We start from the raw sequence: 25,191 nt of genomic DNA on the forward strand, positions 1-25,191 counted from the left end.
GGAACCACAAAAGACCCCAATAGCCAAAGCAATCTTGAGAAAGAAGAACAAAGCTGAAGGCATCACACTCCCTGATTTCAGACTGTCTTACAAAGCTATAGTAATCAAAATAGTGTGGTATTGGTATAAAAACAGACATGTAGATCAACAGAACAGACGGAGAGCCCAGAAATAAACCCACACATATATGGTAAATTAATTTACAACAACGGAGTCAAGAATATACAATGGGGGAGAGGACAGTCTCTTCAACAAATGGTGTTGGGAAAACTGGACAGCCACATGCAAAAGAATGAAACTGGACCAGTATCTTACACTATACACTAAAATTAACTCAAAATGGATTAAAGACTTGTGTATAAGACCTGAAACCTTAGAACTTCTAGAAGAAAACAAAGGCGGTAAAGGTGTCAATACTACCTGTGCAACCCACAGCTTCAGTGTGATCCCTATCAAAATCCCAATGACATTTTTTGCAGAACTAGAAAAATCCATCCTCAAATTCATATGGAATCTCAAGGGACTCCAAATAGCCAAAACAATCTTGAAAAAGAACAAAAGTGGAGAAATCACACTTTCTGATTGCAAAACTTATTACAAAGCCACAGTAATCAAAATAGTGTGGCACTAGCACAAAGGCAGACACATAGAGAGCCCAGAAATAAACCCTCACATATATGGCCAAATCATTTTGACAAGGGTGCTAAGACCAGCCAATGGGTAAAGGATAACTTCTCAATGAATAGTGCTGGGAAAACTGGATAGCTACATGAAAAAAAAAATGCAGTTGAAAACTTATCTAACATGATATACAAAAATAAACCAAAATGGATCAAAGACCCAAACATAACAGCTTAAACTATAAAATTCTTAGAAGAAAACATAGGGGGAAAACGTCACAATATTGGCTTTGGCAACAATTTCTTGGATATGACACCAAAGGCAGAGGCAACAAAAGGAAACACAGAAAAACTGGACTTCATAAAACTTAAAAACTTTGTGCATCAAAGGACATTATCAATGGAGTAAAAATGCTACCCATAGAATGGGAGAAAATGTTTGTGAATATCTGATATCATATATATGATAAAGGATTAATACTCAGAACATATAAAGGACTCCAAAAACTCAACAAAAAAGCTAACAACTTGATTTAAAAAATGGGCAAGTGACTTGAATAGACGTTTCTCCAAAGAAGATATACAAATGGCCAATAAGCACATAAAAAGATGCCTAACATCTTTAATGATTAGGGAAATGCAAGTCAAAACCACAATGAGATGCCACTTCACACCCATTAAGATGGCTACTACCCCCAGAAAAGAAAGTAACACGTGTTGACAAAGTCTTACATAATGCTGGTGGGAATATAAAATGGTGCAGGATAATAGAGTACAACTTAACAAGGAGATTATTTTCATAGATGTGGGCAGCTTTAAAGAAACCTAAGAGGGCATGGTAAAAAAATCTGGGGGCTAGCAGCAGCAGCTGGGGCCTTCAGAGGCAAAGGGAATGAGCAGTTCCAGTTTCTGTAATTGTAGAAGAGAGCACCCAACTAGAACTGTAGCCTTTGTTAGAGGAATAAGGTATTGCCAACCCACAGATGAGCAAGAAGGAATCATGGGAAACAAACATCCCTGCTTCACTCTTTTTGTGATCCCTAATACAACTGATGTTTCCCAGAGGGTGAAAACAACCAGAAGCCAGAGTGCCCAGGAGCCCATTCAGGCTATCCAAAAAGGTTACCCTGCCAGGGCAGAGCAGGGTGAAAAACACTGAATAGTGGCAAATGTAGAATGTCCAGCATAGACTACCCACCACTTGCTAAAAATTAATAGACTTTACAACCTTAGACTAATTTTAGGTTTGAGCAGAAAGTGCAGAGTTCCCGTATCCCCCTCATCACTCCCACTAATTTCCCCTGTTGTTAACATCTTGCATTAGTGTGGTATATTTATTTCAATATTAGTACATTATTAACCAAAGACCATAGTTTACATTAGGGTTCATTCTAAGTGTTGCATATTCTACAGGTTTTGACAAATATATAATGCTATATATCTACCTCTCTATTATGTATATATGATTTTATATATTGATATGTGTATATATACTACAAACATATACATAAACAAATATATGACATATATCATCCATTTCTCCCTCTCTTCTGAACATCTGGCAACCACTGACTTTTTGCAGTCTCAACAATTTTGCCTTTTCCAGAATGCTGTAGAGTTGGAATCGTACAGTATACAGCTTTTTCAGATTGGCTTCTTTCATTTGGCAATGTGCATTTAAGATTCCTCCATGTCTTTTCATGGCTTGATAGCTCGTTTATTTTTATCATTGAATGATATTCCATTGTCTGGATGTACCACAGTTTATTTATCCATTTGCCCATTGAAGGACATTTTGGTTGCTTCCAAGTTTGGCAATTATGAATAAAGCTGCTGTAAACATTCATGTGCAGAATTTTGAGTGGACAGAAATTTCCCTCTTACTTGAGTAAACACTAAACACCATGGAGCATGATTGCTGGATAATGTGATAAGAGTATGTGCAGTTTTATGACACTGCCAGAGAGGCTGTACCACTCTGCATTCCCACCAGCAATGAATGAAGTGTGTTGTTCCATGTCCTCATCATCATTTGGTGTTGTCAGCATTTTGAATTACAGCCGTTCTAATAGACGTGTAGTGGTATCTCACTCACTATTGTTTTAATTTGCAATTACCTAATGATATCTGGTGTGGAGCATATTTTCATGTGTTTATTTGCCATCTGTATATCTTCTTTGGTAAGATGTAAGGTGTCCAGATTTTTTGCCCATGTTTTAATTGTGTTTGTTTTCTTACTGTTGGGTTTTAAGAGTTTTTTGCATATTTTGGTTACCAATACTTTATCAGATATGTGCTTTGCAAATGTTTTCTCCCAGGCTGTGGCTTGGCTTTCATTTTCTTAACGGTGTATTTCACAAAGCAGTTTTTCACAAATTCAAGTGCTTAGCAAACTCCAGACAGGATAAATACTGTATGAGATTGCTTATATGTGGAATTTTAAAAAAACCCAATTAGTGAATATAACATAAAAGAATCAGACTCACAGATATAGAGCACAGGCTAGTGGTTACCAGTATGTGGTGGGGGGCAATGTAGGGGTGGGGGAGTGGGAGGTACAAACTATCGGGTGTACGATAGGCTCAAGGATGTATTATACAACCCCAGGAATAGAGCCAATATTTTGTGATAACTATGTGGAAAGTAACCTTTAAAAATTGTATAAATTAAAAAATTAATAAAAGTAAAATTTTAAAAGTCTATATAATGCTACTCTTTATGTAAAAAAGAAGATTAAATAATATTTATAACATGTGTGTTTGTTTTTGTAAAAAGACACTCTGGAAGAATGAAACAGAAACCAATAAGAATGGTTACTTGAAGGGGGAAGGAAGAAACTGATGGTGAAAATAAGATAAACATACTTGTCTGAGTAGCTTTTTTTAAAATCTCATTTTTACTTTTGTAGTTGTAAATGTTTTACATATTTTAAATAAATTTAATATAAAAAGAAAAAATCAAAGTCTACAATTGAAAACTAAAGCATATGAACCTATTTATTTAGCATATTTTATGGTAAACATTACGGAAAATAATTATCTCAGGTGACCTGCATACAGTATTCTGTATATCCCTCATGGTAAATATTCTAAAGACTAAAAGAACAGCAAATAAATGTTCAACTTCATTTAGCAATTTTATTGTTAGTAGCAGTATTAAATATTGCAATTTTGAAACTATTTTATGTATATTTTAGGATAAAGCAAATAGATAAATATGTCAAGGTTATTAAGATGTTCAATTATCCTGATAAAATATATAAAATATAAAATCAAAGAAGTTAACAGAGAAAACTACAATGTAGAATTTGAATTGGAACACTGAAAGTATCTTAAAGCAGTGATACCTAATGGAGTTCTCCCAGCACCTAATGGAGAAATGGCTGATTCCATGTCTGGAACTTGGGAAAGAAGTAAAAACTAAGTCTAGAACATCTTGTTGTGCCAGAAGCAAGAAAGTGGTCACAGACAACTTTGGGAGCACGTCAAAAAGACACGGGGGTGGGCTTAAAAGGACTCCTCCTGGACACATTTTGGTACAGTTTGAGCATAAGAAGAATGACTGTAACTGATTGTAAAATACTAAATAGATAAAAACCCTGAATCTATAGTTTAGAAAAAAGACTGTAATTTTGTACTGTTGTAGATTAATATACTACCACCTTACTGTGAGAACTGGTAATTAAATGGAAATAATTGAGAATTTATCATGGCTTTCTAGAAGGAATCCTACTTTCCCTGTTGATGAGGGAAAGCTCCTTTCTAGATAAATACTCACTTATAAATGTAGGAGTGGAAAAAATAGAAAAGCACCATTTGTAACCCCTGATGAAATAACTTATTCAAGCAAAGAGCACTATGGATGCCAATTATTAGGTGAAAGTTTTTGAGAACATTCACAGTGTCAAAGAACCATACAGATGACTTCCTAACTGCAAAGGGGAACACTTTACCTTCACAGGGAAGATCGGACAGTATCCACCTTAACCAAGTGATTACATTCAGCCTCTGTGACTTCATATTACATGCATTCTGATGTAAAGCAATGTGAAGCATATGGCACTTTTGAAGAATTAGTCCCCATATTGGAAAACTAGAACTGATTTTTTAATTAAAAAAAAAAAAACAAGGGGCTAGAGGAACAAGTTAAATGACAGCAAAGAAACAATAAGACAGATTCAGAAGGTAGGATATTCTATAAGACAACTAGCCTAGTCACTTCAAAGAATCAGTTCTATGAAGAAAAAAAGACTGGATTGTTCTGGATTAAAAACAAAAGGGGAGAGAGAAGGACATAACAACAAAAAGCAATATGTGGAACTTGACTGGACCTTGGTTAGTTTATTTAATGCTATAAAAGATATTTAACTTGGGAAAGCTTGACTATGTAGATAATATTAGGAATTATTAACTCACTAGACATGATATTGTGGTTGTGTAAGATATATATTGATGACTTAGGGATGAACGGTCATGATGCCTGCAACTCAGTTTCAACTAGTTCAGGAGAAAAAAAAGTAAGTAGACAAATAGATGGATAGATAAGACAGGGACTAGTAGAGCAAATGTGGCAAAATGTTAGGATCTGTTGAATCCTTGTGTTGAGTCTTTGGGTGTTTATTGTCCCTTTTTTCAGTTTTCCTGTGTGTTAGACAATTTTCAAAACAAAAAGTTAGAATTTCCATATTTTTTTTACACAGTAACAGAAGCCATTCCAGGCAGCAGCTCGTTAATATAATTTCTTCTTTGTTCTCCCGTGGAAACAAAAGATTCTCAATTATGATATTTCAGAAGGCACACTAAGAAACATATCCAAACTTTATTGTCTCTTTATTCAAGTTTGGTTTTAATATTTTATTAAAAATTCTTGAATTTGTAAATAGTAAAACACTGCAACTTACTATTGACACAAGAATGACAATATACTAGCAATAAAATCAAAGTAGAAGCTAAACTATTTAGAAGCAGTAGCAACTCCAGAATTCAAATTTAAACAGGCAGTTGTAGAGTTTAGTAAGGCGCAAAGCAGCCGCTCAGCCTGCAGTGATACTGCCCCACCGGCAGATGGCGCTGCAGAGCGTCTCAGGTGCAGCAGGAAGCCCATTTACCAATGGCTGTCGCTATCTCTTAATCAGCTTGAACTGATGAGTTCATGTTATAATTTATTTTATTAATTATATTTACTGCTTATTGCAGTTACTCTTAACTACTTACTAACTGGTACAGAAGTGTTTTAACAACTGGTTGAGCTGTACCAGTGCAAACCGGCTGAATGTCAGCGCTGTTTCCTCCTATTACGGCAGAAGCCACGAGGCTCCTGCCGGAGGGTAATCCCTGCACTGGGACTGTCAGTGCCACCCCCGCCCGCTCTCCAGGGCTTGTTTCATCACTAGTCCCCACTTTGCACTCTCACCCTTTCCTCCTTCACTTAACCCTTCTTCCAAACAACATGTTAAAACGCTCAAAACTTTAAAACAAAATTCCTCATTTTTACATATTCTGCTCTCTACGTTTTTCTCTTTGCAAACACAACCACACTTCTTGAAAATTATATCCTTTTCTCCACTTCCTTCTTCCAAATTATTCCTCAATCTTTTGACATCCGGGACATCTGATCTCACCTATCCCATGGAACTGCTCCCGCTAAGATCAGCAAGGCTCCTTGTTACTAAATCCAGTGGACACTTCATTCTTGTCATCACTTCTCAGCAGCATTCCATGTGGCGCCCTTCCTTCCTCCTTCCCCTGGCTTTCATCGCACCATACTTCCTAGGTTTTATCCTGTCTGCTGGTTCCTCTTTCCCTGCCCTCACTTATATATCTTCTCCACATTCCTCAGCCCTCTTCTCTTCTCATGCTGAACACTCTCTGGTGGATGATCTCAGCTACTCTCCTCCCACCCACATGCTAATGATGCCCAAATCTGCAGCCACACCTCTTCCTTCAAGCCCCTGAATTCTGGTTTCCCTTCCCTTCCCCTGGATCTCTGCAAAAGCCTCTGGTCTCTCTTCCTCTTTTCAAGCCAGTCTCCATACTGCAACCAAAATGATCTAAGGTACAAATCTCTCCTTCTTGGTCTTAGGCTTAAAATTTTTCAGCATTCCTCTGGATAAAGTCTTCATCTTTAGCATGGCTGACAAAGCCCAGTGAGAGCTGGCCCAACCCTACTTCTCCAACTTCACCTTTCCTCACTTGTCTGCCCCAGCCATGCTGAATGAGTCTTCCCAAACTGTCCTGTGCTTGTTCCTTGACTTTTGCTGTCTCCTCTGAGTGAGCCTGGCTAACTCCTGCTCTATCTTCAGGCCTCAGCTTGGATCTCTGTTCCTCTAGGAGGCTTCCTCTAATTCACAAAGACTGGCCCCTGTTGAGTGTTCCCATAGCAATTCTTTACCACAGACCACTGATTTTTTTTTTCAGCCTCACATAACTTGCTACAGCGTCACAGCTTCCAGACCTGTCCTCCACTCCTTCCTGACCAGCATCACAAGACCCTTCTATGTGGAGCCACCAGTAGCCCACGGAACCTTGTTCCACCCTTCTCATGGCACTTATCACACTTTTTTGGTAATTATCTATTTAATTGCTTCCATTTTTCAATAAATTGTGACCGTTTCTGTATCACTAACCACTGAGCAGCAACTGGCAAATAGTAATTGTTTTAATTGTTCGACAAATATTCGATTGTCTAATGAATCCCTGGGGTGATTACATTTCTATCTACTTAGTTACAACAGTTCAATAGATTCATGTAAAGTAATTCCTTTATAATTTACACAGTGCTATGGAATTATATTATTATTAGTGTCTGGCTATTCTATTCTTGGAGGGTAAGGTCTATTCCTTAGTCAACTTTGTTTTGTCCCAGAACTCAGCATATCTGACATTGTCTTCAACCAATTTTGTTTATTGTATCAACGATAATAAGAAATAAAGAATTAGAGGCCCAGATAATTGAACTACTCTGGACCACACACAGCTACCTTGTCCCAGAACCAGGACTGGAACTCAGTCTAGAAAAAGGGAAGCTCAGAAGGAAGTTGCTCAGCATCTAAATGGAATTCCAGCATGAAACAGAAGCACTAGTTTCTCTCCATCAAGAAACAGAAGCTGTGGGAACTCTCAGAGCCTGAGACCTCCATGGTCAAGTATCTCCACAGTGGATGTGGCCCAGGTAGAGGGGTGTGAGGACAGGGATCCTGGGTATTTCATTGAGGAGACTGGCCTCAATTTCCTTTGTCTTTTAGTCAGTTTCAACCTCAGCCTCAGGCACTGGTTTTGGGGTATTGTTTATCCTACCAAATCTGTTGCTAAGGTAGTTCTTTCCCAGTGTTACTTTCCTACAGAGTGAGTCACTGACAGGGACCTGAGAAGAATCATTTCCAGTCTAGCTCCCTGGGGATGTTAGGGTTACCTCCTTCCAGATCTTCAGCATAAAAACCCCCCTCCCCAGCTTCCCCTCCAGCGCCAGGCCTCAACTCTCATCCCCACTCCCAGATCTCCTAAATGCCCCTGGAGAAACTCAGCAAGACATAAAGACAAGCAAAGAGAAGCAGCACAGAGGCAGGGGTACAAATAAAATTCTGACTTTTCTCACTTTTCTCCACTTTTTGAGACACTCCCAACGTCCCCAGTAGCAGTGCTACCTCCAGCAGCAGAGAAGTCCCTGAGCTTCCCTGATCATCATGAATCCTCACAGTACACTGAGCTGGGGTCCCCTTTCTTCCATCAGAAGACACAGCCCTGCGGCTAAAAAGACTAAGATGGGAGACAGGTGGCTTTTTCTCTCCACTGAAACTTTTTTACAGCACATTTTTGACAATCATCATGCACGTTCACATGCCGGTAGTATTTAAACTTTGCACTGGAGTGCAAATTCCCGGACTATGTCCTCACTGGGACCAATGACGGGGGAGCTGGAGGGAATGTGTGGCCCAAACACCTCAGCCTCTTTTGACCCTGGGGTGACAGGGTCTCTGCTGGAATTACAGACACTGGCTGGGGCCCCAGAATCAAAGTGGGATGCTTGAAAATGAAGACAGGAAGCTGGCATCCTGCTTCTCCTCACCCCTACACCTAACGGCTAACCTATCAAACAACTTTTTGCCACTGCCCAGCCCAGACGACACTGTGGCAGCCAATAAACCAAAGCCTATTCTCTCTCTTTTCTCCAAGAATTAAATCTAGGAGTCCAACTGCTTGCTTGACAATGGAGAAGTACAGTCAGGCCTAAGATGCCCTGACTCATAAGAGAGCTGATCTCTGCTGAGATGTGCCTGACATGGTAAGACAGCTCAGACCCTGCACTGGGTCTCCCTGGCTCCGTCCCAAGCCAGGGTAAGTGGGATTCAGACCGGTTCTGTGTGCGTCCCTATGAATCTAGTACACCGAGTGTATACAGGCTTTTAAATAATGAAACTTAACGCTTAAAGGGCTCCTGATCAAATCATAAATGTGCACGCTACTTGTTTGCCAGTAATTAAGACTACTCGTGCACATTTAATTAACATTTTCACAAGCCTTTAGTCTTAATTAAATATTTCCATCAATAGGAGGTTCTAGAATTATATTGCATGAGACCTAAGGATTTGGAGAACATTATACACCCTTCTTAATCCAAAAAGTAGGGTGCCTGATAACGGGATCTTGATCATGGCCAGGCTGTCTATTCAGGTCAGGCATCTTTATATGTTCAGTGCGTAGCATAAGTCCAGACACACAGTCAGCCCTCAATAAATATTTGTTGACTTTGAATAAATCCTGTGAAAATCTCACTTGGAGACATCAGCTGTGACAACTCTTCACTGCTTCTTCTCCCAGAAGCTCCTGGTATAACCCAGGTCTGGCAGCAGGGGGCGCAATGGCTGCTGCTCCAGTCCCAGAGGGCCTGGCACAAACTCTCAAAGGAGGATGGATTTAGAACAGGCCTCAAAAGCCTGAAGTGACCCCCCTTCCCCATGTTGATGATGGGGTTCCTAAGGTACAAGTAAGAGAGTGAGCAGAGGAAGCAGGTTTCAGACCTTAGAACCCACTGAATCAGCTCCTAAGAGAACACTTCCTTTGCAAAGAGAATGCTTGGAAAAAGAAGGGAGGAGAGCAGAGAAGCCTCCCACAGCTGCTTTCACCTCAGTCCATCTGGGGAAGGGGCTACAAAGCAGACAATCTTTATTCACAACTGGGGCGGCAGATGGGAGAGACCCCAGGTCAGTCCAAAAGCAAAGATATTAGGGGTGGGGGGAGGATGGAGCAGGACAAGGACTCAGCACTCGTCCTCGCCCAGCAGGGCGTAAGGGTTTCGGGCGGCCAGGCTGGACCCTGGAGCTGAGGTTGGGGTGTCCTCATCCCCTTCCCCCTCCTCATCCGCATCCCGGTCCTCCTCTCCCTCCTCCTCACAGGAGCTGCTCAGCTCTTCCTCTTCCTCCTCCTCCTCGTCACCTGCTGGCCCCACCCTGCCCTGCAAAACCACCAGCTCCATGGTCTCTGGATGGGACTCCCAGGTGCCTGGGGAACCAAAACAAGAAAAAGAATGGAGGAGAGTTTTGAGCAAGAAACTAACACCAGGAAAAGATGGGGAAGAGGCAAAGACTACGAATAACAATAACTTTTATAGCTGCTGGCATTCATCTGTTCACTCATTCATTCAGCCTCTCACGTGCTGGGCACCAAACAGAAGTTCTGCACACGTTAACTCCAGTCTCGACCCCCACCTTGCTGGGGGCAACTACCACTCTGGCTTTGCAGATCAGGAAGTCGTCTCAGAGATGCTTAGTAACACAGAACTGGCCGATGGGTGCAGAATCCGGAATCCTCGCTCTGTGTGGCCACAAATCTCACACCCTTTTGCCTGCGCTAGAGCAGGGGCTGGGGAAGGACACTGGCTGACTGACCTTTCTGCTCGCTGTAGCCCGGCGGGTGAAAACACAGGCTGAGGCGGCCATCCAGTGCCAGCCGCAGGAGGCTGTTGGCCGCTCTGTACACATCATTTCGGGCCGCCTTGGCTGTCTTGTAACCACGTTTCTCTGCCCAAGCTGGAGGGAAAAAAGGATAATGGGGAGGGAAGCCCATCAACTGGGCCCAGTCACCATCACCCCACTCCCCTAATGCAGTCTTTCCAGTTTCCCCCAGAACATTCCAAGCCAAGATCTTGCCGGCCCTGAGACAGAAGTCTAGGGGTGAGTGGCTGGCCACCTGGTTGATGGCAGGACTTCTGCGGAGAGAGGGGAGGGGAGAAGCCAGGCATACGGAACCCACCTTCACAGATGTCCCAGGCACACCAGGGGTGTTCTGCGGAAGGGTCCTCAGCCTCTGGATGGCGCAGGTGGAGCAGGGCCTGCACAGGGATTCGGGAGGCCAGGTAGCCCACGGCCGTGTATGGCTCCTGGATCTGGGCGATGGGGTAGATCCCCGCCAGAACCTGAAGGGAGACGAGAGCGCTCAGCACCTTCCTGGCCTCCAGGCGTCTCGCCACAGCTGCCCACTCTGCCCTCGTACCTGCAACTGCCTGGGCAGAAGGGAGGGGAAGGTGAGGCCTGGACAGTCACAGAGCTTCACGGAGGGGGTGAGGAAGTAGGTCTGAAAGTACCGGGTGTGGCCCGGGGTTCTGGAGACGCTCACGACCTTCCGCCCCACCAGCCCGTTGATCAGCGAGGACTTGCCCACGTTGGGGAAACCTGAAGAAGACAAGGAAAATTAACATCTGACCGATCCTAACTTTGGGACAGGCAGGATGCGGTACTGTAGCTGAAGATGAAAGGGAAACTAGGGCGCAGGAATAAAGGAAGCCGTATAACATTTCAAGTTACAAATCAGGCTCTGGACTCCCAGGGCCAAATCCTGGCCTCCCCGCTTAGCCAAGCTTTGTGACCTCAAGGCAATTTACTTAATTTTCTGAATCTCTGTTTTTGCATTTTACAGAGCGGATACCTCCAGCCTCAGAGTGGTCAGGGTGAAATGAGAAACTAATACAATTGTGTGGCTATGCCTGCGGTAGACTGAGTGCCCGATACCAGTGAGACACGCATCCCATGATTATCAAAACTTCTCCAAGAAGGAGACTGGAAGCCCAGGGGCTCACTGCCCTCTCCTCATGACACCACCTTCATTCTGGCTGACTTCAGCATCTGCACAGATCTCCCGGGCAGCACTCTGGCCTCTCAGTGCCAGAATCTCCCTTCCAAAGGTTTTGTCAACCCCACCTCTGTGCTCTGAGCCGGACCTGACACTTCACACTTTACAAACCTCAACTGCAAGCACCCCTCTCTCTGCCCTGACATCCATCTTTCCAGCTCTCTTATTCTGGTTCCTCCATTCCAATAAATCTGACCCTGACTAGCACAGATACAGCATTCAATAATCAGCCCATGGCTTCTCTTCCCTTCTTATCCAACTTAGATTCCATGATCCAGCTGGACAGCCAGTCCCCTTCATAGACCTTCAACTCCCTGGCCCCGCCTCTCCCCTTTTTAGTCACCCGGCAAAACCCCAACCCTGTAAAATGCAATTCTGTCCACTCAGCACCTGCTCCCGGGCAGCTGACTGAGCCTGGGCAAAGATGCACCACGGTGCTGACTGTGCTGCGTTTACAACCCGTTCGAGTACAGCTGGCCCTCAGGATCCACAGGGAATTGGTTCCAGCAGCCCCTGAGGATACCAAAATCCATGGATGCTCAAGTCCCTTATATAAAATGGTGCAGTACAGTCAGCCCTCCGTACCCACGGGTTCTGTGACTGTGTCTCCTTTCAGAAGGGGAGGGGGAAACAACTCTCTTTTGACAACCCCTACCGGCTATCCCTCTGTTCCCTTTATAGTAAAACTCAAAGACTTATCTATTTTTTGTCACCACTTCTTCATGCCATCTTCTTTGTGACTATGAACTACAGCAGACGGTGCAGTTCTGCCACGTCAGTGCTGATCTCTTGGGGCCACCCTAATCTAGCTTTCTCTCCTCCACTTCACTGAAACCACTGATCTCCATCCTGCCCAGCCGCTGAGCAAGTCTGTTCTTATCTCACTCAACCCGTCAGCAACATTTGATACAACTGAGCCCTCCCTTCCTCTCCAAATTTTTTATCACTTTTTAAAACTGAAGTATAGTTGATTTACAATACTGTGTTAGTTTCAGGTTTACAGCAAAGTGATTCAATTATATACATACATGTATGTATCTTTTTTCTTTTCCATTATAGTTTATTATAAAATACTGAATATAGTTCCCTACGCTATACAGTAAGTCCCTGTTGTTTTCCTCTCTAAACCTTTTTCACTTGACTTCTGGGACACTCCTGGTTTCGCCCTCCTTTGCCCAGCCTCTAAATGGCCTGGCCTTCTCTCCGCCTACCTCCTCTCCCATATCTCATCCAAGCCTATGGCTTTAAATACCATTTATATTCACTAGTGGCTCCCCAGATTTAAATCTTGCCCAAATTCAAATCTCCAGTCCTCTCCCCTGAGCTCCAGGCTCCTATACCCACTGCCTGGTCAACATCTCCACTTGAGATATATAAAAAGAATCTCAGATTTAATTTCTGATTTCTTTCCCCAATCCCTCCAAACCTGCTCCTCTCCCAATCTTCCTATCTCAGTATTCCCAGCTGCTCAGTACAAAACCCTGGAAGTCCTCCTTTATTCCTCACTTTCTCTTAGGCCCCAAGTGCAACCCATCAGCAATCTCGTTCTCTAACTTCAAAATATATTCTGTTTCTGACCTGTCTCCCCACCTCCACCTCGACCACTCTGCTCTGAGCAAGTCTTATTTCTCCCTAGTCTGGGACAGCCTCTGACCACACTCTCTCTGCTTCCTGTCCTGCCCACCCCCACCATTCTCCTCTCAGCAGACAGAGCAAACTTCTAAAATAGGAAATCAGATCCTGTCATTCCCCTGCTCAGAACTCACCACTGGCTTCTCATCAGACTTGGAATAAAATCCAAAACGCCTTCTCATAGACCTTACATGATGTGGCCCCTGAGCTTTCTGACCTCATCCTCGATTCTCTTTCGTGACTCCCATTCCCCAGTCCCCCTGGCACTCTGGCTGGTCCTACAATCACCAAGCTCGTTCCCACCTCAAGACCCCTTGGCCTGGAAGGAACTTTCCTCACGTCTCCAAATGGCCACTTCAGCTCAGCATCCAGGCTCTCCTCAGGGGGGCTTTCCCTGAGGACCTCTCCTGTCCCAGTCACTATTCCCTAAATACAGGATTTCAGATCACGCATCAATGTACTCCCAAGAAAACAAGCTCCGTGAGGGGAGGGACTTTTCTGCCATTTTCAGAGCAATGTACTCCATCCCTAGAACAGCACCTGGTGCTGGGTAAGTATCTGTCCGATGGGTAAGTGAATGAGAGCTGGAGGGAAATCCAAACTCAGCGCTGCCTGGGCCACAGCAACGCTCTCCCCATTCCACCACCCTGAACCCAGACAGGTCAGTGCAGTGGCTACCGAGAGAGGCACAGGGGAGAGGCACAGGGCCCCTGTGTGGGAGAGCTGGGCTCAGACGCCAGGGGAGGCAAAGCTGGGGGGAAATGGCTAGAAAGGGGAGCCATCCCGTCAGCAGTCAGGCAGGTTTTTGTCAAGACAAAAAGGAGACTGAAAGATAAGTCAGGAGCATTTCCAAGGAGCTAAACTACTCTGCTTTCCTTAATTTCTCCTGGACTGGGCCTTTTTTTGGTTCCAGTTATCACCTCGCTTACCACACCTTTGTCCAAGTCACTTCTCACCTGTCCTACCTCAAAAGAAAAGGGGCCCTGGCCCTAATCTTCTGTTCCTTTCTCCCCAACCAAGAGCACAGACAAAGCTCTTAATTAAGGGAAGATTCTCACAGACAGCAGACCTAAACAGTTAAGACCCAGACAGAAGCTGATACTTGCTAAGCTCCTACTGCAACTTAAGGATTACTCTACTCTGGACTAAGTACAGAACTGAAACAGTCAACATGTAAATCGCTTAGAATAGTACCTGGTACACAGCAAGCATCATATAAATGTTAAACTTTTAATAATTATTATTATTACTTTTATCACTGTTTGCCAGGTTTTGTTAGGCCCTCTGTACACTTCCTTCCAGTCCTCACATCCATTCTTTTAATTGAGCATCACTGTCCTCATTTTTTAAGTCAAAGTCACTAGACTGAGAGTGGATAAATAACTTGCTCGAGATCAACAAACTGAGAGAAGAGGTGGCATTTAACTCCACCGTGTGGCGATCCTGCCACCACAGCACAAGACCCTGGAGCATAACAGGACCTGACACCTGCCCTCTTTTCCAAATACTGAAACTCCGTGCCCCCAGAAGGCCACCACTCGTGGGCCACCGCTTCCTTACCCACACAGCCAATGGTCACCACCCCGTCCTTGTAGCGCTCTCGTGTGGGGCCTGTTGGCTCCATGGCTGAGTCAGTCTGCTGCTCCACCAGGACGGCCGGCCCGTCCTCCTCTTCCTCCTCCTCCCCGGAGCCATTGCCCCAGGTGGCCCCAGCCACATCCCGGGCAATCTTCTCCCGCCAGCTGCTGAGGTCCACTGCATAAGGAAGAAGAAGAAGGTTCTCTCCAGGGCCACTGTGTACAATGGCACAGACCAGCTGATGGAAGTGGTGCCCTCTGGAGTTGGACACCATGGCCGACTCTCCCCAGCATTCACCTGACCCCACCGTGGAATCACGTGCATTTGAGTTTCTGACTCAGAAGAATGAAGGCAGCAAACCACTGGGGCTCCTGCCTACCCGCTGCCTCTCTTGTCCCACTAAGTCAGGCTGCTCTCTCTTCTGTCCCTCCCTGTGGTCTCTCGCCTGAGTCCAGAAGAGAGGGACTGACTCCGGGAAAGGTGAGCAAAGTGAACCAAGGCCTTCATCTCTCCCCGGGCCTCCAACAGCTCCCCTCTAAGGGGCACATACCTTTCCCAGCAGTGATGGCTTCACAGGCTCTCAGTAGCTGCTCTGGCCCCAGGGCCCGAGTCCATCCTCTCCCCCGCCTCCGACTCTTCTTCAAGACTGAGATCAGAGGGCACAAAAGCATAAGCACACCCCATGGGCTTTATGCACCCTCTCTGTCCTGCCACCCTCAGGCCCAAGATCAGGTTCCCCTCTGTCCCTGCCACCCACCTCTCCCACTCCCACATTGTTCTCTTCATTGCCCACTCACCGCTGCTAGGGTCCTGTGGGGTGCGAGGGTCCCGAGGAAAAGAGGTGAAAAGGACAATGTGGAGCTGGGGATAGTGTTGGTGGAAATAATGCTTCCAGGCAACCACAAGGGCTGGTGGGGCCAGATCCACCTTGTTCAGGACCAGCACCAGGGCCAGCCCAAGCTCTCCAGTCACATACTCATAAAGTGCTGGTGGGAAATTCACAACCTGGAACAGGGATGGTAAGAGGAGGGAGTGATAAGAGGTCAACCCAGGGTTCTCTGCCTCCAGCTCCCCATTCACCAGGCACAGCTTTGGAGATGAGACCCTGGTGGTAGCAGATCCTGGGGCAACAAGGATAAATCAGCCAAACTGAACTAGGAGGACAAGCTGGGGTAAGTAACACCTATGCATTGGTCTCTAGGGGCTTCGCACAGGGCCTAATTAGGGATGGAAATGAGCTAAAAACAAGATGAAGAAATAGTGACCCCTAGCACACTGGGGTGAAGGCTGGGATCACACACAGGGATGGGAGTTGGGATAGAAATTAATATCTATTTTCACATTTAGACAACTGTCTACATGTGTACGGAGGCATATGTACGTGCAAGCCATGTGTGTGCATGTTTGTATTGAGAAGAGTGGCTGCATAAGAAAGCATGTGTATGCATGCACATATCTAGGAGCACACAGGCGTGTGTGTATGTCATTAAGGACCTCCAACCTAAATGTCTGCACAAACCTCAGACCTCCTTTTCTCCCACTGGAGAACAACAGCAAGTGGCAAAGCCAAGTTCACACAGGGGCCGTCCAGCAGCAGAGTCTAGAGCCTTAACCACACCCTAGCATCCCAGCTGAGGCTGAGTTCTGTAGTGACCCATGTGGCAGGCCAGGGGGTTAACCCCCAGCTGTCTTCATAGAATCCCCTGGAGCTCGACACTAGGAGCTCTATTAGCTCTGAAGGGCTAGGAAACAGCCCACTCTTTCATCAAAAAAATATAGGAGAGTGGAATCAATTGACCAGGAGAGGACTGATAGACTGTGACATGGATGAATAAAAATTGAGTCCTTGACTGAAGACATCAGCATGGGGTAGAGGAGACCAGAAAGGAAGAGATTACCTTTCTGGCTCCCAACTCCTGCCTCTGCCCTTTACCTATCAAGAATCTTCCTCCCTCCTCCCCTTCGCACGCCCTCATCCCCAGGACTCACTGGATGTCGGATATCAGTAATTAGCAGAACAATGTCAGACATCTCTAACACTCGCCACAGCTGCCTCCATGTCTGAAAAGACAAGGTCAGAGGAAGAGAACCTGAGCTCAGAGTCACTCTCCCGCCTGACCCCAGACCAATTTGACCATGGGTCACCATGCCCCACTCCTGTCCCCACTGTATTCTTACCTCCAGATTGTGCTCGAAGTAGCTGAGCTTCTCAGAGGTGTAAGCCCCGTGAATCTTCCCAAGATACTCCTGGAAGCTCCTTTCCTCCTGGCTCATCAGTTGCTCCTTGGACATCTCATAGTTCCAAGGAGGACGTCGGGGAAAGTCCAGGACTAGGAAATCAAGAAAAAGCCCAAATAAGTCTGAGAATAGTTTCAGGACTCACGGGTGCATCCCAGACCCCTTCCTCCCAGTCAGCTCTTACTCTTCCAAACTCCTTCCCTCAGCCCATTGCCTGTCCCAAGCATCCTGGTGTTGGGCTCTCACTCACCGGAACCTGGCTGATAGACCTCCCGGATGTCCAGCTCCAGCAGCTCAGCACTGACAGGCTGCAGCACTTGCTCCCGGGCTGCTCTCTTTCTCCGCTCCACCTCCTCGCGGCTGTCTCGCTCAAAATGCAGCCGGTATCTAACAGGACGAGACCAGCAGGTAACTTCGCAAAGCTTTCTCTCCACTTCAAGTCTCCCCTCTGAGTCAGCCCTCCCCCAAATCTCCTTCACGCGGTGATAGGCCTTCCTCTAAGTTTCGCCCTTCTGAAAGTCAAACTCTCTCCAGCCTCTCCGGAAGGGAAGACTGTGATCCGCTCCGGTGACCCAGCGGCCCGTGAAGAACCGCAGCATCCCAGGCCCACCATCTCCTGTTTCAGGCCTCCAACAGCAGCAGCCTGCTTTCCCCCAACGCTCTAACTTCCGGGTAGGCGGGGAAGCCCGGGGCAGAGCCCCCCGCCCACTCTCACCGATTTGGGTCATAGCCTCGCGGGCCCAGCCCCTGGGAAGGCTGCTGGTTGAGCCTGCGGATGTGATGGGTCACAGACTCTCCATCTGAGGTGTCGGTCTGCTCCTCCCGCCGCTCCCGGCTCCCGCTGCGGCTGTTGGAACTGGATCGCAGCCCATCTTGAAGCCCTGCGGGGAGGAGTCGGTGACGCCAGTGCTAGCCAGCTCTCAGGGGCTATAAGACCCCCTTCCTCGGTCGGCCTGGCTCCTCCTCACATCACCTCACTTCTTTTGAAGCCGGGTCCTCCCAGCTACCCTACCCAAGACCCTCCCGGATGTGCGTGGAGGGAGGCACTCCTCCTCCAGGGATCTGCGGGGATGGCGCCCCATTCGAGCAGGAGGGATTCCCCTCCCCCAACTCTCCATCCTTCCCCACCCCTTCCAGAGGTAGGGGGCTGGGGTGAAGGAATCCCCTCCGCGGTCGCCCACGCGCGTCGGCGCGCGGCCACCACCCCCTCCTACGCCTCCCAGAGGTGAGGCGGGCACACCCCTCCTTCCAGATGTGCGGGAGTCCGAGCCCCGCCCCCTCCTCTAGCTCCCGCACTGACCTCGCTTCCGCTCCCGCTTGTCCTGCAACTGCTTCTTCTTCTGCTTGACGCTGAAAGGCTTCTTCCTCGGCATGGCCCGGACCAGTCACCTGGCCCGCCCTCCGCCGAGCTCCCGCCGCCTCAACTGACTCCCCCGAGGGCTGCCCCCGCCGCAAGGGCCCGGGACCCTGGAGGGGGCGGGGCTGGAAGGTGACGTCAGCGGGCGGGCCCAGCCGATGCGCCCCGGCGGCCGGGGTGCAAGGCAACCGAGGGGGAAATACAGTCACTTCCCTCTGAGAGCGAGGCGGGAGGATGATGCTGGGTGGGCTACCCGCACGTGAGAGCCAGTGGCACAGAGAGGGCGCAGCGGCGGCGAAGAAGAAGGCGCGCGTGGGAGGATCGGGCTAACTTCGTCACGGACGCTACCAACTCGCGTTCGGAGGAGGGGGGAAGCGTGTCATCACTACCTTGCGCGCTTGGGAGAAGCTACCACTCACCTGGAGGGGGCGGTGGAGCGGAGGGCGGGCCCTACCAACTGGGGGAGAAAGGGGCGTGGACCCGCAGAAGCTACTTTACCAACCCTCGCTGGACCTTAGAGGAAAGCCGCGACTGCGCGTCCGGCGAAGGAAGCCGAGGTGCTGGGCTACCCTGGCGGCAGGGTCAGAGGTCTTGAGGGGCGGATGGAGGTCTGGAGAGCCCTGGGCAACGCCCTGCGTGGACTGAAATTCCTTGTGAGGACGATGATAAGGAGCAGGTTTTCAGTTCATAAGTGCAAGCGCTGGTGAGGCGGGAAACCCAGGTGGGACAAGGATTTTTGGAGGGAGGTCATAGGGCACGAAGTTGTGCCTGCAGCTGTTACCATAGAAACCGGGGACCGGATGTGGCGATCTTAGGATGCGACAGCTCTCTCTTATCAGGCCTTCTGGCCCGAGAGCCTTTCAACTCTATGGCACACTATGAGGAGCCGGCTGTGGGGTTTTTTTCAGCGAGAGGAGAAGCGAGCAACTTTTTCAAAGCATTTATAGAAACGCGGCAAAGAAAACGTTTGAGATTGCCACCATGCCTGGCAGAGACCGAGGGAGGCGGCTGATTTGAGAACGAGCCGCACAAAGGGTCCCCGCAGCCTTCCGGAAGTGAAATGGCGGGAGTCTCAGCCTCACTGTCCATCGCCCCCCCGGAAGCGGAAACGGAATCCCAGCGTGCCCCTTCCTCACTGCCCTCCAAATCCCGCTGCAGCCATTGCCGCAACCACGATGCCGAAACGAAAGAAGCAGAATCAGCAACAGCAGCCGCAGCAACAGCCTCCACTACCAGAGCAGGAAGAGATTGGAGACGAGGAGGATGGGAGTCCTATCGGTGAGGAGCCTGGGAGGGGTGTGCACATGCCTGTCAGCCGGTAGAGTCATGGGGTTAGGGGCTGAAAAGGTGCGGGGGAGGGGACTCCAACGGAAGGAGGAAGGGCGCACGCGCTGGGGCGGGGGCGGGGGCAGGACTGTCTGGGATGGAGCATACTAAATGAGTTCTTACTTGACCCCTCAACTTCAAACTGGCCCCTAAACCTTTCTAAAGAAGGCAGGGGAGAAGATAAAGAGCTTGTGTGCGCAGCCGCAAAACGACAAGGGAGAGGGTCAATAGACAGGTCCCGGATTGCAGTGACTGAGATGACAATTTGTGAACGGACTTTCACAGGGAAGGTGGAAGTGTAGTTTTCTTTAAACTACTCTGTGGCGGGGTGAGGGAGAGAGCTATCTGATTGGTCAGCAGTTAAAGAGAGGGATTAGATTGCCTCTGGAATCTCTTGGGATCTTTTGGTTAGCAACAATGTAATAGAAAAGAGTTTGTAGTTACCCTTCCCTCACTATCCCCCTTGACTGAGTCTCCACTTTGCAAACCTTGAAGAGCTTTGCAGATAGGTGGGGTGAGAACTTGTAACACTGCCGAGAATATACCTGGCTTTACTGGTTAGATTAAGAAATGAGTAATAGAAAAAAACAGGATCATCAGTCCTTTAATCCATTCTGATGACCGTATTTTCATGTCTACTCTTAGGACCACCCAGCCTTCTGGGCCCTCCCCCCATGGCCAATGGAAAGCCTGGCGACCCCAAGTCAGGTGAGGAGGAAGGGGCCCTGATCCTTTGGTTAGGTCCTGGAGAAAGGAGCAAGGGAGGGACTAAAACCTAAAAAGGAATTAAAATTTAAAAATCAGGGATTTTGTACGTAAATGAATGGAGAGATGTTGTGTATTGATAGATTGGAATACTCATTGTTGTAAAAATGCCAGTTCTTCTCAAATTGATCTGTAGATTCAGTGCACTCCCGGTTATAATCCCTACAATGTTTTGGTAAAAATAAACATTCTACATTATAATATGGAAATGCAAAGGATCAGAGTGAGACTGCAAAGACTGTCTTGAAATGGAAGGGCTTACCCTGAATGTCAAGACTTATTGTAAAGCTACAGCAGTTATGACGGTGTGATATTGGCGCAACAATGGACATGTCAACAGAACAACATAAAGAGTTCAGTAACAGGCCCGCACATAAATGGCCACCTCGCTTATGATGAAAATGGAACTGAAATAGTGGTCTTTTCAGTAAATGATGCTGGATTAATTAGATATTTGTGGGGAAAAAAAGAGAAATTTGATCTCCTGTTCATACCATATATGAATGTCAATTCCAAGTGGACTGTAGATCTGAGTATAAAAGATAAATTATTCTAGAAAACAAATATATTTCATGATCTTAAAGTAGATTAGAGTTCTTAAACAGACAAGAAACACACACACTAACCGTAAAGGAAAGATAAACTGAACTACGTTAGAAAATATGAACTTCTGTTAATCAAATGACACTAGTAAGAAGTTAATAAGAAGCCCTAGTGTAGAAGAGACTTGCAACAAATATAGCCTTTAAATAAAGAGCTCAAATCTAGAATTTATAAAGAACTCACTGACAATGGGCAACTCTGGAACTCTCTGGAAAAATAGGCAAAAGACCAGAACAGCCACCTCATAAAAACTGAGATCTAAATAGCCAAAAACATGAACAAGAACTCAACATCATTAGTCAAATAAATGCAAGATAAAAACACATAACTTTGAAACTGAACCCCTTGTATACTATTGGTGGGATTGTAAAATGGTGCAACCACTATGGAAAACAGTATGGAGATTCTTCAAAAATTTAAAAACAGAACTACGATATAATCCAGCAATTCCACCTCTGGGTTTTTATTCAAAAGAGTAGAAAGCAGAATCTTGAAGAGGGATATGCACATCCATGTTCTTAGCAGCACTATTCACCATAGAGATGGAGGCCAGCCAAATGTCCATTGATGGATGAGTGGGAAACAAAATGTGATATAATCATACAATGGAATATGAGTCAGCCCCCAAAAAGGAAGAAAGTCCTGTCATGTGCTATAGCACAGATGAACCTTGAGGCCATTATGCTAAGTGAAATGAGCCAGTCACAAAAAGGCAAGTACTGTATGGTTCCACTGATGTAAGGTATCTAAAGTATTTAAAATCATAGAAGCAGAAAGTACAATGGTGGCTGCCAGGGGCTGGGTGAAGAGGGGAAAAGTGAGTTGTTCAGTAGCTATAAACTTTCAGTTTTGCAAGATGAAAAAGTTCTGGAGATGTGTTTCCCAACCATGTGAATCTACTTAATGTTATGGATATGTACACTTCAAAATAGTTAAGGTGGCAAATTTTTCATCATGTGTTTTAACCACAATTAAAAAAAAAAACACTTTTCACACCAGAATGACAAAAATGAAAAAGATCAACATTACCAAGTGTTGTCAAGGAACTACCAGTTGTATGGAACAACTGCTCGTGGGAGCGTGAATTGGTACAACCACCACTTTGGGGGAAAAAAAGGTTTGACTTTCTTAAACTTGAGTATACACATACTCAAGGACCCAGTACTCCCTTTACTGTGTATACACTCAACAGAAAAGCATACGTGAGTGTAACAAAAACATGTATAAAAATGTTCATAGCAGCATTTTTCATTATAGCCCCACGCTGGAATCCACCCACATGTGCACCATCAGTAGAATGGATAAATAAGTTGTGTGTACACGCAATAGGATACTACACTGCAATGAAAATGAAGGAACTCCTGCTACAGGTGACCTGGGTGAATTTCATAAACACGATGTTGAGTGAAAGGAACCAGACACAGGAAGAATGCACACTGTATGATTCCATTTATGCAGAGTTCAAAAACAGGCAAAAACTAACCTATGGTGCTAGAAGTCAGGATACTTGTTTCTTTTGGGGAAGAAGGTGGGATGGTAGGGAAGGAGGGCCGCAAGGGGGTAGGGCTTCTGAAGTGTTAATAAGGCTCTGTTCTTTCTCCAGCCTGTGTTAATGGACACTCAGATGTGTTTACTTTGGTGATAATTGAGTTGTGCACTTAAAATTGTGTATCTTTTTGTATGTATATTGTACTTCAATAAAAAGTTTTTAAACAAATATGAAGGCTTCATTATCTGAGTTTAGCCGGCCATTGATCACTTTTCCATGTTCCTCTCTCTCTCTCTCCCCCTCTTTCCAGCTCTTCACAGAGGTCCTCCGGGATCAAGGGGACCAATAATCCCACCGCTGCTGAGTCTCCCACCTCCTCCCCGGGGCAGAGGCCCAATTCGGGGAGGCCTAGGCCCCAGGTCTGGCCCATACGGTCGTGGTTGGTGGGGAGTCAATGCTGAACCTCCTTTTCCTGGACCAGGCCATGGAGGTCCCTCCAGGGGAGGCTTTCACAAAGAGCAGAGAAACCCTCGAAGGCTCAAAAGCTGGTCTCTTATCAAGAATACCTGCCCACCCAAGGATGGACCCCAGGTTATGGAAGGTGAGGTCCATTTTCTTTATGCCTGCACACATTTACTAGCCATCACTCCCAGAGTGACCCAGTGCCCAGAATGCCTGTGGCTCTTCTCTGGGCTGTCCTTTGTCTTTTCGAAGTAGGAGTAGCCCTGAATGTTTTTTCTCCCAGGGGAAAGACTACCATTCCATAATATCTGGAAATGGTAATGAGTAGGAAATCTGTCTTCTCTGCTTTTTGTTACAATTTTTTTTTCTTCTCAGTCGCATTTTAAATTGCCTGATTTTCACTTGTTCACAGACAAATCCGACCGCCCTGTCTGCCGACACTTTGCCAAAAAGGGCCACTGTCGATACGAGGACCTCTGTGCCTTCTACCACCCAGGCGTCAATGGACCTCCTCTGTGAGACTGTGCCTTCCCATCCAGGCTGGAAGGAGCCCTCTGACCTAGCGGCCATACACTTCCCTAGGGCCCTGAGATGGCTACTCTGAGGTGGTTTCACTCACTACCCTCAGTCAGTGATGCCCACCCCCATCGCCACCTCCCCAACTTGGGGTCCAGAGTTGTTCCATCGCTGGTGCGCGGTGTGCACTCTTCTGATCCCGCTTCCAGAGACTCGTCTTCAGGACCCCATCTTCGCTCCATTCAACTGCCTCCTGGATCCTTTTCCCCCTCGCCGACTGACTGCGGAACAGGAAACCTCTTTGGTGCTGTTTCTTGTGCATCTGTCTGCCCAGCCCCCGGGATTGCCCTGGATTCCTGAGAGCCCTGGAGCAGTTTCCTGCCAATCCCTTCTTCCAGCTACTTGTTTGAAGTTCTTTTTACGTGACAGCCCCTACCCGCAATGTTGTCAGCTGCTCCGTGACACTCATCAGGTCGTCTGACCTGGGGTCAAGTGTGGATGGCTGGTCCAGAGTTACTCCCCGAGAGGCCACTCTCCCTGCTTCTGGATTTCGTAGTTTCTGCGTCAGTAGCATGATCCCCACCGCTATGGTCTGTGATCACTGTGCTTTGTGAAACTGTGCATCCCCTGTAGCCTTTCTCGGTGTCTGTGGCATTTTTGTGACTTCCCAACACTAGAGTAAGTTTTTCTGCCAAAACGAGTGGGGCCGTCGGTGCCCTCTAGACTTCCCCACCTCCCAACATGGGAGAATTGTGAAACTTCACACAAGACTGCCTCCCTGGTCCTGCCCGTTCCTCTCCTGGTGTCGGTTTCTCTGGGTTTGACACAGGCCCGAGAGATGTCCTTCAAAGCCTCAGATGGGCCTACCCTGTCTCCTCTTCAGCCCATTTTAGTTAGACTACTTCATTGTGAGGCCACCAGCCCTTTCGTTTGAATTCTGTGAATCTCCACCTGGGCTACCTGTGGGTGGAACTTGGATAGTACTGTCGCCCTCTTCCAACCTTCTTCCCCTGCATCCCTGGCACTGGTTGTTTTCTGTGAAAACGGCAGTGAACAGGCTCAGTTTTGAACTGGCCCTGAGGAAATGGGTCAGGAGTTGTGTGGGCAAGAGGGAGGGGTGAGAGCCGTTGGAGAACTGAGAATGAATTTTTTTTTAACATTTTTTTACATTAGTAATAAACACAGTGGAAACAAACATTTTCTTTAATCCCTGTGTTCCAGTCATCTCTGGAAATGCAGATGAGGCTGTGCTTGGAGTCAGTTTATTCTTCATTGTGTTCGTATGCAGTGGTGATAGAAGTTTCTTCCAGTCTGAAGGAACCCATTATCCTATGGGCATCAACTGGAGCAGGCTGCATTACGTTCAAGGGTAAAGTTTTGTTGGAGAAAGGAAAGGCCAGGTATCCATGGAGTAATTTTTAAACATTTTACCCATGTTTATGGTTTGAGTGTTAATGACAAAGCAATATGTCGATAAATATT

General features: G+C 46.7%; 2 protein-coding genes and 1 long non-coding RNA gene across 4 annotated transcripts; 2 read left to right on the top strand and 1 right to left on the bottom strand.

Moving 5' to 3' along the window:
• Nucleotides 1–6,964: 6,964 nt before the first annotated feature.
• GNL1 (G protein nucleolar 1 (putative)) lies at nt 6,965–18,630 on the bottom strand. The gene is made up of 12 exons (XM_010978189.3): nt 18,492–18,630; nt 17,907–18,072; nt 17,442–17,578; nt 17,132–17,283; nt 16,943–17,014; nt 15,751–15,958; nt 15,504–15,599; nt 14,936–15,130; nt 11,108–11,286; nt 10,868–11,030; nt 10,504–10,644; nt 6,965–10,117 (listed from the first exon to the last, which is right to left on the bottom strand). The coding sequence occupies exons 1-12, from the start codon at nt 18,562–18,564 to the stop codon at nt 9,876–9,878; spliced, it is 1,824 nt and encodes a 607-aa protein (XP_010976491.1). The 5' UTR covers nt 18,565–18,630; the 3' UTR covers nt 6,965–9,875.
• Nucleotides 15,341–17,493, top strand: LOC116147764 (uncharacterized). The gene is made up of 3 exons (XR_010376834.1): nt 15,341–15,433; nt 16,022–16,125; nt 17,398–17,493. It is a non-coding gene; the product is annotated as an uncharacterized LOC116147764 (long non-coding RNA).
• Nucleotides 18,631–19,692: 1,062 nt separating the features above from the next.
• PRR3 (proline rich 3) lies at nt 19,693–24,904 on the top strand. 2 transcript variants are annotated; one of them, XM_010978188.3, is made up of 4 exons: nt 19,695–19,826; nt 20,520–20,582; nt 23,042–23,332; nt 23,606–24,904. In XM_010978188.3, the coding sequence occupies exons 1-4, from the start codon at nt 19,724–19,726 to the stop codon at nt 23,710–23,712; spliced, it is 564 nt and encodes a 187-aa protein (XP_010976490.1). In that variant the 5' UTR covers nt 19,695–19,723; the 3' UTR covers nt 23,713–24,904. The 2 variants fall into 2 exon arrangements, with proteins under 2 accessions (XP_010976489.1, XP_010976490.1); XM_010978187.3 differs by lacking the exon at nt 20,520–20,582 and having other exon boundaries at nt 19,693–19,826.
• Nucleotides 24,905–25,191: the final 287 nt, after the last annotated feature.

The sequence above is a fragment of the Camelus dromedarius genome, chromosome 19 (assembly GCF_036321535.1).
Source record: "Camelus dromedarius isolate mCamDro1 chromosome 19, mCamDro1.pat, whole genome shotgun sequence".
NCBI classification, from domain to species: Eukaryota; Metazoa; Chordata; class Mammalia; order Artiodactyla; family Camelidae; genus Camelus; species Camelus dromedarius.

Excerpts from the sequence above, each read along its gene's own strand:
- PRR3 (XM_010978188.3), top strand. The coding sequence starts at position 19,724 with ATGCCGAAACGAAAGAAGCAGAATCAGCAACAGCAGCCGCAGCAACAG. Across the intron at positions 20,583-23,041 it reads GCCTGGCGACCCCAAGTCAG|CTCTTCACAGAGGTCCTCCG; the intron begins GTGAGGAGGAAG and ends CCCTCTTTCCAG. Across the intron at positions 23,333-23,605 it reads TGGACCCCAGGTTATGGAAG|ACAAATCCGACCGCCCTGTC; the intron begins GTGAGGTCCATT and ends ACTTGTTCACAG.
- GNL1 (XM_010978189.3), bottom strand. The coding sequence starts at position 18,564 with ATGCCGAGGAAGAAGCCTTTCAGCGTCAAGCAGAAGAAGAAGCAGTTG. Across the intron at positions 11,287-14,935 it reads GGTGACCATTGGCTGTGTGG|GTTTCCCCAACGTGGGCAAG; the intron begins GTAAGGAAGCGG and ends TGTCTTCTTCAG. Across the intron at positions 11,031-11,107 it reads TTCTGCCCAGGCAGTTGCAG|GTTCTGGCGGGGATCTACCC; the intron begins GTACGAGGGCAG and ends GTCTCCCTTCAG.